Source organism: Parus major, chromosome 9 (assembly GCF_001522545.3).
Source record: "Parus major isolate Abel chromosome 9, Parus_major1.1, whole genome shotgun sequence".
In the NCBI taxonomy this organism is placed as follows: Eukaryota; Metazoa; Chordata; class Aves; order Passeriformes; family Paridae; genus Parus; species Parus major.
The window spans coordinates 20,750,510-20,764,010 of NC_031778.1; the positions used below are offsets into that span (position 1 = coordinate 20,750,510).

Below are 13,501 nucleotides of genomic sequence, written 5' to 3' on the forward strand. Positions count from 1 at the left end.
CAGGCCGTGGGAGAGGAGGGTGGAGCTCAAACGGTGACTGCAGAATCTGCAGGCTCTGGTGCTGAGTGATGGGTGAGCAGTTGGAAAACCTGCCTGGCCACCACATTGCTGAGGCATTGCAAATAACTGATACATCCAGGAAATGAGGGGCTGCTCTTAATGATGCCATAAACAGCAAAAGGAGAGCTGGTTTGTCTTGTAAATTATTCATTTGAAACTACCTTGCTCATTTCTTATTTATGCATCTGTCAAAACAGCCCTGCATGTAGACATAGAAATAAAACTACATGATATTAGGCTGGAAATGTGTTGTCCTGAAATGTACCAGCCTTCCAGGTATGAGAGAAAACTGGTGGGGAAGAGCATTTGCAGTGCCAAGCCTGGTGGAAGCAGCGAGGGGGGCTCCTCTGCCCAGGCTGGGGCTCCCTGCCTGGGTGCAGGTCCCCAGGCTCCTTCAGCTGGGTTATGATTTTTAGGTGACCTCATCAAGCTCCAAGGCAGGGATTTGGATGCACATAGTAAAATTTTGACTGTCTCCTCCCTAATACCCACACTGGCCTTGTTTCCCTTGGTCCCCAGGTGACACAAGTTCCCTGAGCATCCCTGCAGTCCTACTGCGAATCCACAAGTGACTCAGTCTCTCCTGCTGATGGAGGTTTCAGATTTGGCTGCTGCAGGAAGTGGGGACAGGGAAGGACACCTGCAGCCTGGATCTGAACTCCCCCTCCTGGCTGACTTTTTCTGGAGTTCCCAGGGTGTGCATCAGGGCATCCCTGTGTGACTTCTCCTTTTCTGTAGGGACAGAAATATCAACCTTTTGCCTGTCCAGTTTATTAATTTTGGAGCAGAGGGCTCAGGTGCTCACATCTCCTCTCAGTGGTACAGTTCTGCACAGAAATAAGCAGATATCCTAAAATATTTTACAGACTTTTTATCCAGAAAAACTAGACCAATATTCTTGTTCTTAGTATTGACTCCTTTGGCTGGCCAGCAGCCAATTCCCTGTTATCTCCACTTTAGTACTGTGTAGGGATTTTACAGGCAGAAGTTGCTGCCCCAAGGTAAAATCCAGTATCCCAGGATTGTCCTTGGCTGTGGAGTGATTGAGGAAAGCCTGGCTGTTGGGTTTCTTGTTTCTGACCTTGTTTTCAAATCTGTCTTCGTCTGTGGGCAGATCTGAGGAAAGGAAAACACAAAGGATCCGTGGGGACTGCAATGTTGCTGCAAGCCCAGACCATTGACCTGTCAGCAACAGATTCCAGCCTCATTGTACCATCTGGTTTTGCTCTTCTCTGTGAGAGGAGAGGAATAGGAAAGCATTTCTGGGAGGATAGAGCACTGACAAGGGCTTTCCCCTGGGCAGGGAGGATGAATGCAGTGTGTGTGGGAAACACTGTGGTGGTACAGGCAGGGAAGGAGGAAAAGGAGTCAGGTATGGTCTCCCATCCTCTTTCATTTGAACTTAGGGGCTTTGCTCGCAATAAGCAGCATGATTTTTGCAAGAGCACATTGATTCTTGCAAGAGTCAAATAGAGATCTGCCAAAGGCAGTGCCAGATTTTTTTCCATTATTCCATCTCCTTATTTCCACTCCAGAGTTTGCAGTTATCTGCCAAAGCCAGGTTGCAAAGCATATGACATGGGGAGGCAACATCCCATTCCTGATGGAAATGCAATGAAAGTTTAATGCTCTGGCAGCAGCTGACGCCCTCACCTCTTTGAAGTCTTCATGAGAGCCCTGCATTGTTCAGGATTTATGCACTAGCCCTCAGCAAACATCACATTTATTACCCTTGTATCAGTTAGAGCAGTTAAGGGATGACAAGCTATTGAGAGGCTCAGGGGAGGTGAAGGGAGAGGCAGGAACATGGAGGCTCCAGCTCTGGATGGGGGGTGCTCTGCTGGGGCAGCATGTGGCCTTTTCTCCCCAGGAAATAGGTTGGGTTTGAACCAGCTGCCTTTAAATACCTTGACAGGAAAGAGATGTGTCCCGAATTGTGAGGTAGAACATCAGTGATAAGGGAAGGGCTGTGTAGCAAACTTCCAGGTGTGGGTATGTGTCTGTGAGTGCCACAGCTTTGTCTCCATGGGATGCTGCCTTGGTGGCATTTTCCTGTCCCTGTACCTGCAGACCTGAGAGAAACATCTACATTTCGAGGAGATCCAAGATGAAACACCTTATACTCATTCTGCTGTCCTGTCCAACCCTTTCCAACACCTATTCTTCCCTTTGCAGGGGGATATGAGGTTGTACCTGGTGGGAGCTTTTTGGGTGGTGCTGTGCCTGCTTTTTGGAATTAGCCATGACACATTGTTCTGGGGTGAGGCAGAGGGATGTAATAGGGGCAGCCTGGGGTGTGGAGTGAGCTGGGGTGCCAGTTATGTGCAGTGAGGAGGAATGTAGGGAAGGGCAGGTGGATGATGCCCTGGGAAGTCATGGTTCTGGAAAGGGGTGGTCCTGAGTGATGGTTCTGTTGTGTTAACCAGAAAAAAAGAAAAAGAAAAAAGTTGAATATTAGACTTTGTGCACTAGAAAGCTACAATCTGCCACTTTCTGAAGTGCAGTACCAGATTGCTGTGCTGGTGAGAGTGTAAGTGCTGTGAGCTTGTGAGCTCCAGTCCAGGCTGCGTATGGAATAATTAGCCTGCTTTCTACCCAGAAAAACTGTTTTTTCTTTTCTTATTAATGTCAATAACAGCTTATTAATACCAGTGGTGGAATTTTGTTCAAGATCTCAGTCTGCCATGGTGCTCCGTGTTCTTTCAGCAGTGCCCAGCTTGGGATGAGTGGGAACACTCAGCCTTGGCTTTGTAAACCAAATAAGTGATTAAAAACATTTGGGAACGATCAGCAGGGCCTTGAAGAGGCTTATGCAGGCAAAGGGCAGCTGTTTGGCACTGCTAAAGGCTGTGACAGCCCTTGTATTCAGGCTGGCTCCCACACTCCAACATTTGTGTCCCCAACACTCAGTTGGGGAGACTGCAGAGTGCACCCTCCTGTTGGCCAGGAGAGCAGCCAAACACGAGAGTTGCAGGGCTTGTTTTACTGGGGAAAAACAGATATGGGAGAAAGCTCCTGTCCAGGTGAAGGAACAAGCACAGGAGTCATCTGCTGTTTAACAGCAATGGCCCCGAGTGCCACCTCCAGAGATGCTCTGGAGACAAGAGGATTGGTTTGGTCAATTCCCAAGAGATCAGGATTTTTGCTGGAACTGACACAGACATCTCACAAATCCCCAGCCCCTGAGTCTTGTGCTGTGTGGGACTGGCACTGAGTTCCAGTATAATGGTTATATTGAGATATTTTAAGGCTATTGTTTCAATGTTTTTGTCTTGACAATGTTTAAAGACAGAGGCTAATAATGAGTAACTATTTTCCCAAGCACGTACTCTGCCAACCCTTGATTAAAAACTACATTTCCATCTAGAAAAGCGTCACTTGGGGCGTAGTGTGGCTGCCTCTTGACTCAAAGTGTAGGAGCAGGAGGTGCTACAGCATCTCTGGCTGGGAGGGACAGGATGCTGACTGCTATGGGGGTTACTCAGCCTGGCCCAAAGCACAAACAGAGGTTGTTTCTCATGTTGGTTTGGGTCTTTTGCACAAAAACTGCAGGACAGAGAGGCAGGACATGCCCTGGTGATCTTGCAGGAATCTACTTTAAAAGTGGATTTCCAGTAAAAACAAAGAAGTAAGTGTTGGCAGCTGAACTAAAAATCTCAAAGTCATATCATCACAAATGGGATGGCTTGTGCAAGAATTTGGCAGAAGAAACAAATAACCTCGAGTGCTGAGGACAAAGGCATGCATTACCAGACTGTAAGATTCTGTACTGCCTCCTTGGGGGAAAAAACACCCTGCCCTAGCTGGAAACCAGCTTTAAAGTGCTGGGCAGATCACTGATGGGGTTGTGCATCCCTAAAGCTTGGAAATTTATGTGTTTTTAAAAGCAGTTTATCATAAGACCTTAAGCAAGAACAAGCATCTGGAGCTGCTCAGGTGGGAGAAGGCAGTAGTACAGCAATGGGACAGGGCCCTTGTGGTTTTAATCAAAACATGATAAGCATTAATGCTACTTCTGAATGTCCTTTCTCACAATTACAAATGCAATATAAATGTTGCACTTACTACCTTATTTAGTGAAAGCCTGGCTGTGCCAGGGAAGAGCCTTGTCTCTGGGGTAATTCAGGTGCCATGGTGCTGTCCTGGATGGACAGAGCTGAAGGGGTCTCTCTCCTGCTTTCCAGGTGATCCGCTCTGCTGCTGACTGGTCTGCTGGCATCAAGTACCACGAGGAGTCCATCCACAAAGCCTACATCAGTGTGATAGAGAACAGCAAGCACTACATCTACATAGAGGTGAGTGGCAGGAGGGTCCTCATGCTCTGGGCATGGCTTGTAGCCATCAGGAAGGTAAATATTTCTTGAGGTTTGATCCTAAGTTTTTTTGCATTTAGACATTACCTTCAGTGCTCTTAAGGCCAGACTGATGGCTGTGTACCCTGACAGCTGTCTGGCCATAAGGTGGAAAAAAGTAGACCTCTCCTTTATAAGTCTCTTTGCAAAATTTCCAGCAGTTTTCATGGCCTGTTCAATAGTCTCCCTGTCCCCTCTGTGGCTTTGCAGCGTCCCCTGTGCATGCCCAAACCTCCCACTCACCCAGCAGCTCTTCATCCACACAGCCTTCAGCTGCAGCAATCTCTTGTGTCAGAGTGACACTCAGTGCTGGCTGAATGGAGATGCTTTTTCTCCTCTTTTTTTTTTTTTTTTTTTTTTAAGCCTCTTGTTAGGTTGCTCTTTACATGAACTTTCTAAGGAGTGTGACTAATAAGGACTAATTCATTCCCTAAGCAAGCACAGACACACATACCATTTAATCATAATTAAAAAGAGCCTCCACTCCAATGGCACACAAACCCAGCTATCTTTAGTTGCTTTTGGATTGAAATAAAGCATGCAAATATTTTGGGTTGGTTGCTGGCAGTGTCTGACAGTAGATTTGCTTGCTTTTCCTGCAGAACCAGTTTTTTATTAGCTGTGCTGATGACAAAATTGTGTGGAACAAGATCGGTGATGCGATTGCTCAGAGGATTCTTAAAGCTCACAGGTAACCTGTTCTTAAAGAGGTAGTGGAAGTCTTCAGGTGCATTTCCATGGTGTGGTGCTAAAAATTACCCCTCAGTGGACACAGCTGAGCAGTAGCTGTGCCAACACAGAACTGATAGGGTTGAGCACCTGCATTTGCAGCAGAGAGGCTCCTGAGTGGTTTCTTTGCATACAGAAAGTGATTTTCTGGACTTATCCCAATGTAAATGTATTTTTGACTATGGGACTTGTTTAAAGGCAAGTCCTTTGTGCTCTGGTTCAGTGACACCTTTGCTCCATTGCCAACTTGCCTTGAGCTGGGTGGTCAGGCAATTTCATGGGTGGGAAGGGTGAACTGGGATTTGTGGTTTATTTAAATCATCTAGAGGGAGCGGCTTCAAACTGGGGAAGCAAACACATTTTGAGGATTTGACTGGAGGGCTCTGCTATTGTTTGAACAATTTTTTCTGGTACACACTGGAGGGTGTTCACCACCTCCAGTCTTTGTAAGGGGACCGTTGTTTGTTCCTGGATGGATTGAATCCAGCCATGTTTTAGACACTCCCTCAGCACACCTAACCCTGTGTTAACATTAATGCCACAGGTAGGAGCTTGTCTTCACTTTGATCCTGGGCTGCCTTGCTTAAGGTTGCTCCCCTGGAGTTTCTTTGAGTTACATTTCATAGTATAAAACTGTACCCTGCTTCTGCTGGGCTGAAAGGAAACTTTCTAAACTTTTCCCTTTCATCTCTCATGGGCTTTTTTGCCACGCACAGAGATGTTTTCTTGCATGGATTATGTTTTCTATATTGTAGTTGTCCAGAATGCTGCAGGGCCTGCTTTTCCAGAGATCTTGTCTCCAAGGTTGCAGGAATTTTGCTCTTTTTTTCACTTGAGCTTGGAAATTCCCACTTGGATAAGGGCACCCATCTGGAGACAGCCACCAGAGTGCAGGAAATGTCTGCAAGACCACAGGAGCTGCCCTGGGCCAGGCTTTGTCCAGAGCACTGTGGAAAGAAGAGCACTATTGAAACAGGGAGAGCCTGGGTTTTTTCTGCTGTACCATTAACAATGGGGTGGAGTTGCCTGTGATCTGTGTGAGCTGCAGTGAATAGCCCAAAAAATTGAAGTTATCAAAGGATGAAAAGATGGGGTGGATTTTCTCATCTGTGGTCAATGAGGAGCAGTGCCAGTGCTGCTGGAAATGTTGTTGCTGTGTTTGTATTGCAGCTTTGAGGCTCAGAGGCAGCTGGACAGAGCATCTTAGGGCACCTTTCAGTGCTTAAAGGGGCTAGAGGAGAGCTGGAGAGGGACTTTGAAAAAGGGCATGTGTGATAGGACAAGGAGAAATGTCTTTGAAGTGAAAGAGGATTAGATTGGATATTGGGAAGAAATTCTTCCCTGTGAGGGTGGGCAGGCCCTGGCACAGGTTGCCCAGGGAAGCTGTGGCTGCCCCATCCCTGGAAGTGTCCAAGGCCAGGTTGGACAGGGCTTGGAGCAAACTGGGCTAATGGAAAGTGTCCCTGCCCATGGCAGGGAGCTTTGGAACTGGAGGAGCTTTAAGGTCCCTTCCACTCAAACCATTCTATGATCCTGTGATCTCTTAAATAGTTTGTATCATAATGCTCATTTTCCAAACTGCCCCAGGAAAACAGCATTTAATTATAAATTAAGGTCTGTAATGAGTTTGTATACTTCTCACTCTTCTAGACTAAATATTTTCTACTGATGTTATTAATAATGTTCTTTTCTTGGTTTCCTCTTTTTTTCATGGGTGGCTCTGTAAGCAGTTTAATAAACACTGTCCTTTTACAAACAAGCTGCTTTTTGGGGAATGCTTTTGTTGGTAGACCTTTCTCATGATACAAACAGACTTGGTTTCAGTCTCTTGTGCCTGAGTAAGGCCTCATTAACTCTTTCTGAGCTCTGCTGGTGAGCCAGAGCCAGTCTGCAGTGCCCAGCACAGCTGGAAGGAAGTTCTGGTTGAAATGAAAGACACACAGGTCCTCGCTGTCACCTCCCAGCTCAGATGGGACCCCAGTGCTTCACAATTCCCACACCCCTAAAATTCACAGGCATGGCTTGCCTGAGGAAGGAGTACTTCTAGCAAAAACTGTAGGCTGGCTCATCCTCAGAGTGCTTCTGAAATGGTTTTGTGCTGATTAAACTGTGTTTGCCATCTAGTGGCAGTATCTTTCCATGGAGCATTATCCTGATCCTTCTCTTCCTCCTCCTCCTCTGGAGCACAGAGCAGGGAATTCCCAGCACCCAGGGGCACCTGGAAGGTGCTCTCAGAGCAGATGCACCTGGCATTTGTCAGCAGAGGAAAACCAAATTGTCAGCCCCAAGCAGTTTCACAGAAGTAGCTTTAGTTCTGAATGAGATCATGATTAGAGTATGGATTAGTTTGGAGGATTCTGGAACTGAGATTTTTGGGTGCTGTGATATATCAAGGACATATTTTCCTTCCTCCAGTGCTCAATGTTTTGCTTGTGCCTTGAACTTTTTCCACCTTTTGTGGTGTTTCTGACTTCTGAAAAGCAGGAGACAGTGGGAAGGTTGGGTTGGGTTTTGGGTTTCTGCCTGTGATAGCTCTGTAAGCTTTGCTGTGCTCTGTCAGGCAGCAGAAGGAAGAATCCTTCACCTGCCCCTGAATTTCAATAAAAATGTATTTCTTTTCCTTTAGCTTCTTTTGTTGTTTGCTGACAGTAAAATATTCCCTCTCCTCCTGAGGGAGCACTCACAGAAGTACTGATGGCAGGTGATGATTTCCTTAAACTGGAAATGCACTTCGCACTTTGCTCCCTTAAAATTTGTGTGCTGGCCTTGGACGGGAGCCGCGTCGGTCATCTCAGGGGAAATGAAACCGAGGGGACTTTGTGCAAAGCTGTGACTTTTCCAGGCTGATGTAACATTCCCAGGCTGATATTCCCCCAAACTCTCTGGTTTTTCAGGGAGAACAAGCGTTTCCGAGTGTACGTGGTGATCCCGCTGCTGCCGGGCTTTGAAGGGGACATCTCGACGGGCGGGGGGAACGCGCTGCAGGCCATCATGCACTTCAACTACAGGTACCCCAGGCAGGCTGTCAGAGAGCCCTGGACACCTCCTCTGCTGCAGGGGGTCCCCAAGCCCCACCTGCCATCTGTGTGACCAGCAAGGGCAGAGCTTTGGGCATCCTGGTCTTGGGGAAGGTGTCCCTGCCCATGGCAGAGGGATGGAGCTAGATGAACTTTAAGGCTCAGCCAACCTAAATCATTCTATGTTTTGTTTTCCATTTAGCTGATTAAATCTTAAAGCTCCAAATCTGTCTCTTTGGCCAATACTTGGCCTGGCTCTGCCCATTGGCCCCATGCAAGCAATGGCATCTTCCCCTGTGTGACTCCCCTGCTCCAGGATGGATGTTTTGCAGCCCAGCAGGCCTCATAGGAGGGACTGAGATGCAGCAGGGTAGTGCTTGTGCTGGGAAGTGTAGAAGAAGGCAAAATGGCCCAAGATGGTTTTACTGGAAAGCTGCTATGTTATGTATGGTATGGCCAGGGCACAGCAGTGTGCAGAGACTGCTGCAGCCCTCAGAGTGAAATCCCCCTTGTCTGCTGGCCTGCAGGGGTCCTGCTGCACCTCCAGGAGGATCAGTGGGGACACAAGTAGATGGAAAGTAGCACATGCCCCTGACCCTTCTGCCTGAGCTTCCTCCTGCAAGGACAACCAGAGGAGATAGCCCATGGGTTGGGTGGTTCTCAGTGGAGTTCCAGCTGTGGCTTTTCCAGCCCAGCCATAATCACACAAACTCCCTGACCTGGTGTTCTGCACATGTCAACGTTTTTCTTAATGTGATTTCACATCCAGGCCTGGCACAGGGGGCAGCAGCCCTATTTGTCACACGTTTACAATCATTGCCACGTGCTCTAGAAGGTAGAAGTGCTCCCTAGCTCCTCTGTGGGTTATATAAGCTCCTTTTGGAACATGAGCAGTCCTTGATGGAGTAACAGTCATTTGGGAAAAAAAATGTGCTCTGGAAGCACCCTGTTTCTCCTGCTGTTTGAGAGGCATCTGTGTTTGTGGTTTACCAACCCGCTTCTGCTCCAGCACGTGCTGATGGCTGCCTGCCTTCTTTCCAGGACCATGTGCCGAGGGGAAAACTCCATCCTGGGCCAGCTGAAGGCAGAGGGTAAGAACTTTAATCCTCTCCTCTGTGTTGTTTACTTTGGATGCTGCTGTTTGATGGACACATCTATAACACGTAATGCAACACATGCTACGGGCTCGTGGGGCTGTGAGTGACCTCCTCCCTTCACCATCCTCCCATGGCAAGCTGTGTCAGGTCACACAAGCCATGGCCACTTGTCAGACCTCAGACCTGGCTGCAGCCCTGATCCAGAAGAGGGGAACACCCCAGGGAGGAGCACAGCACAGTTGCAGCTGCTCAGGATTGTGTTATTTGGAAAATGTCCTGAGCGGGGTCACAATTCTGGGAGCCACGAGCCCTCAGCCTTCCCCGTGGATCCCACACAGGGTTTGTTTCTGGCAGTTGTCAGACATGGAGAGGAAGAACCTGCCTAAGCAGGAGGCTGTTTCCTTGCCATGAGGAATCCTACTGGAATTTGCTCTGCTGGGAATTGGAGCACTGTGAAAACCCACATATCACAAACACTAGGACCGTGAATAATGGCTCATTTGTTCTAGGTCCTGGTGTAAATTTGAACTGCACACAAGTGCATTAGGATACATTTGCCATGCTGACCATGAACAAAACACCTGCTTCCAGCTTCCCTTCTGCAGGATCTGCAGAAAAACAATCTCATAGTCCACCTATTGTGCTGTGCCCAGGAGACTGGAGTCATTTCTCACTGAAGTGGGAGTCTCTGTGCAGGCAGCTGATCAGAGCAGCACAGTGAGCATACAAGAAAATTTTCAAGTCTATTTTTTTAAAAAAAAATATTTCTGTTATCTATTCATTTATAATTATTTTTAAAGTCAGAAGTGAACTTTCATAGTTCTTATTCATAGGGTTCTTCATGTAAACAAGGTTTTTTTCTACCTCTTCCACCTCCCTCATCCCATCAGTTTTCTTGTCTTTTAATTTTCAGTTGGAGATAAGTGGATAAACTACATATCATTCTGTGGCCTTCGAACATATGCAGAGCTGCAAGGAAAACTGGTGACAGAGCTCATCTACGTGCACAGCAAACTGCTCATTGCTGATGACAACACGGTTATAATCGGTGAGCAGGGGCTCTCAGAGGGGTTTGGGGCACTGGGTTATCCTGGATCAATCCCTTCCCATCCCTATGCCCAGTGCAGGCTGCAGGGCTGTGGGCTTTTCTGTGTTGTCATTTCTTTCCTGAGAAATATTTTGCTGTTTAAAAAAAAAACAAACATAAAAAACAAAGTCATAAATTCATCAAGAGGGAAGAAAGGATTCAAAGGGCTGTCATTTAATTTGTTTTTCTAAAATCTTCTAAATCTGTGTGTAACCGTGAAGAGAATCCCAGTGCAGGGAATATTGTCCATCTGTCTTGTATCAAACTCTGCTCTAGCAGGAAGACTTGTGAGACTTGTCATCTGTTCCTGAAAGAACAGAATGTGCTGTAAGATTTGGAAGGTTTGGACAACATGTGTCATGTATCAGCTCCATTTCTAAGAATGGGACAATATGCTATAGGGAGTAATAGATATCATTTCATCCTCTTCTCTTACCATATTTATTCTGAGAACATGAAGCAAAGACAAGAGAGTTCAGGCTCAGAGCTCTACCCTGCAGCAGAATTCCAGTCTTCTTCTTTAAAGAAGCTCTTTTTGAGCTGTTATATCAGCAATAAAAACTTTGCCAATCAATACCTTAATACCATATTTTACAGGGCTCAAAATACTCCCTCCTTTCAAAGCAGTGATCTCAGATGACCTGTGGTGAGGTTTGCTCCTCTGTCACCTTGTCAGAGGCCAGATCCTGTCTCCTCCAGTGCACAGAGTAGCTCTGAGGTGGTTTGGGATCACAGCAGGAGCTCTGTTGTTCCAGCTGGAATGGTCTGGGGGCCTGAGGCAGCTCTTAGTTTATATTTTCTTTACCTATAAGCTTGAGGGTAGATTTTTATACAGCCTGTGCATCTCTGCTGCCTGGTGAGGGGATGGGAAGTCATCCCTTTTCCACGTAAGACAGAGTGCATGGAGATTAAGTGCTCATAGAGCTGCTGGGCAGGAGGAGGGGGTGAAAGGACAAAGAGGCACTCAGCTGGTTTTTCCTCTGGAGGTGTTGGCTCCCCTGGAGTTAATCCAGTTCCTGGGAAGGCTCAATGGCTGACTGCAGCCTGGGGGTCTCTTACAGCTGTGTCTGGAGATTTTTTATTGTTGTTTTTGTCATTTCTGTGGGTTAATGACCTCATTATGCCTATCCTTCCCTCCATCTTGCTGTTCCCAGAGCCAACAGCTGCAAGCAGTGTTCCCCCATGCCATTTTCTGATGTAGGACAGAGAAACCTGTTTGGAGGGACAAAGCCTCAGCTTTGTCTCGAGCAGACCCTCCTGAATGGCACAGCAGCCTGGTCTAGTGGAAGGTTTCCCTGACTATGGCAGGGAGGTTAAAACAAGAGGAGCTTGAAAGTCTTTACCAAAGCATTCTGTGATTTACCCAGAGAGCCCATCCTGCCTCAGGTAACTGGGTATCCAAACCAAATGCAGTTCAGACCTTTGAAAGCTGTGGCTCCTTCAGCAGAAGCATCTGGGAAGTTGCAGAAAGAATAAATTTTGAAAATGTTGGCCTGGGCTTGACTGAGATTTAATCTTCTTCCAAACCATTGAAGCCTACAAAAATCAGTTGGGTTTTTTTTCCTCTCCCCCAACTTCTCTCAGGGTCTGTGTTTCCATAAGAAAGCCCCTTGGTTGATTCCTGGAACAGGCTTACCTAGGAACAGAGGCCAGACAAAGTTAAAAAGATAAAAGCAGATATATTTATTGAAGGGCCTTCAGGTACATTAAGGGCAGACAAAGCCTCCCCAAAGGGCTGTACTCAAAAAGAGCAATAGGTCATAAGTTTCTCAGAGAGATATAAGTTTAGTCTATTTGCATATAGGGCTAATTCTCCAATTACAGCTTCAGGTAATGAAATATACTGCAAATTTACTCCCCTCAATTAATTTTTGTTTATACTTTTGAGGGCCTGAGGCAGAGGGTGTCCTTGGTTCTTAGGCTTAGAAGGATCTGACCAAAACATGAAGAGAGCTTACTAACACTCTATATGGAGTTCAGAGTTACACACTAATGCAGTGCAGGATCTGAAAAATATAAAAGCTAAAATCCCGAGGTATCAGGTTGTGCTTTTACCTGTGGAAGGCGTGGATGGTTCCCCACGGAGCCGAGGGGTGACAGAGGGGTGGTGACGGAGGGGTGATGACGGAGGGGTGGTGATGGAGGGGTGGTGACGGAGGGGTGATGATGGAGGGGTGTGCACTGAGACATTGCCTCGTCCCACCCTGCCCAGGCTCAGCCAACATCAACGACCGCAGCATGCTGGGGAAGAGGGACAGTGAGATGGCCATCATCGTGCAGGACAGCGACACCGTGCCCTCCGTCATGGACGGCCAGGAGTACAGCGCCGGCCGCTTCGCCCAGTCCCTCCGCCTGCGCTGCTTCAGGTGTGCCCGGGGCCGGCCCAGCGCCAGGAGGGGCCAGGGCCCTGAGCAGGGCTATGAGCAGGGCTCTCTGACCTGCCCCACAGCCCTTCACACCAATGGGCTGCACTGCCCACCCAGCTTTGGCTCTGCTCCGCCTGCACTGAGCCCAGGGTTTTGCTGCTGTTCCACTGGCCTCACACCGCTCCTGCCCACAGCTTGGTAGCTTGATTTTACAAATTATTTTGCTCCGGAGTTTCGCTAGCAGAGCTCATAAACAAGTGGTATTTCCCCTCCAGTTCCCGTTTGCACACTTGGGTGGCAGTGTCACTTTTTAAAGGAAGCTTCTTTGCTGGGAGCAGCCATCTGGCCCAAAACACAGCCATTTTTAGTTTAAGGCCTCTTTCTTTTTCCTTTTTTTTTCCCCAACCCTATTTCCCATCTGGACAGTTACTGCACAAAAGAAAAGGAGAAAATCAAGCAGCGTTGGAGCTGGCAGATTATCACAGGGGATGGGAGTGGGAGGCTGCTGGGAGCACACGGGGTTCGGCAAATCCCAAGGAAACGCCTCCTGGCATTTATCAAGAGGGGAGTGCCCAGTGCTTCAGCCTCTGTGACCATCCATCCCTTTGTCTTCTCAGGGTTGTCCTTGGCGGCTCCGATCTCAATCCAGAACACCAGGATCCTGTCTGTGACAAATTCTTCAAGGAGGTGTGGATCGCCACAGCAGCTCGCAATGCCACCATCTTTGATAAAGTGAGCACAGCAACTCCCCCTCCCTCCATCCCACACATGCCAATGGGAGAAGCAGCACAGG

General features: G+C 47.7%; 1 protein-coding gene across 7 annotated transcripts in view; it reads left to right on the forward strand.

Moving 5' to 3' along the window:
• Window positions 1-13,501, forward strand: part of PLD1 (phospholipase D1) — a 72,651-nt gene that overhangs the window by 53,783 nt on the left and 5,367 nt on the right. For all 7 annotated transcript variants that reach the window (XM_033516622.1, XM_033516621.1, XM_015637971.3 and 4 more), the window contains 7 exons: window positions 4,245-4,355; window positions 5,015-5,103; window positions 8,036-8,149; window positions 9,200-9,249; window positions 10,169-10,303; window positions 12,555-12,708; window positions 13,326-13,440. In XM_033516622.1, the coding sequence (XP_033372513.1) occupies window positions 4,245-4,355; window positions 5,015-5,103; window positions 8,036-8,149; window positions 9,200-9,249; window positions 10,169-10,303; window positions 12,555-12,708; window positions 13,326-13,440 (768 nt within the window). The remainder of the gene's footprint in view (window positions 1-4,244; window positions 4,356-5,014; window positions 5,104-8,035; window positions 8,150-9,199; window positions 9,250-10,168; window positions 10,304-12,554; window positions 12,709-13,325; window positions 13,441-13,501) is intronic.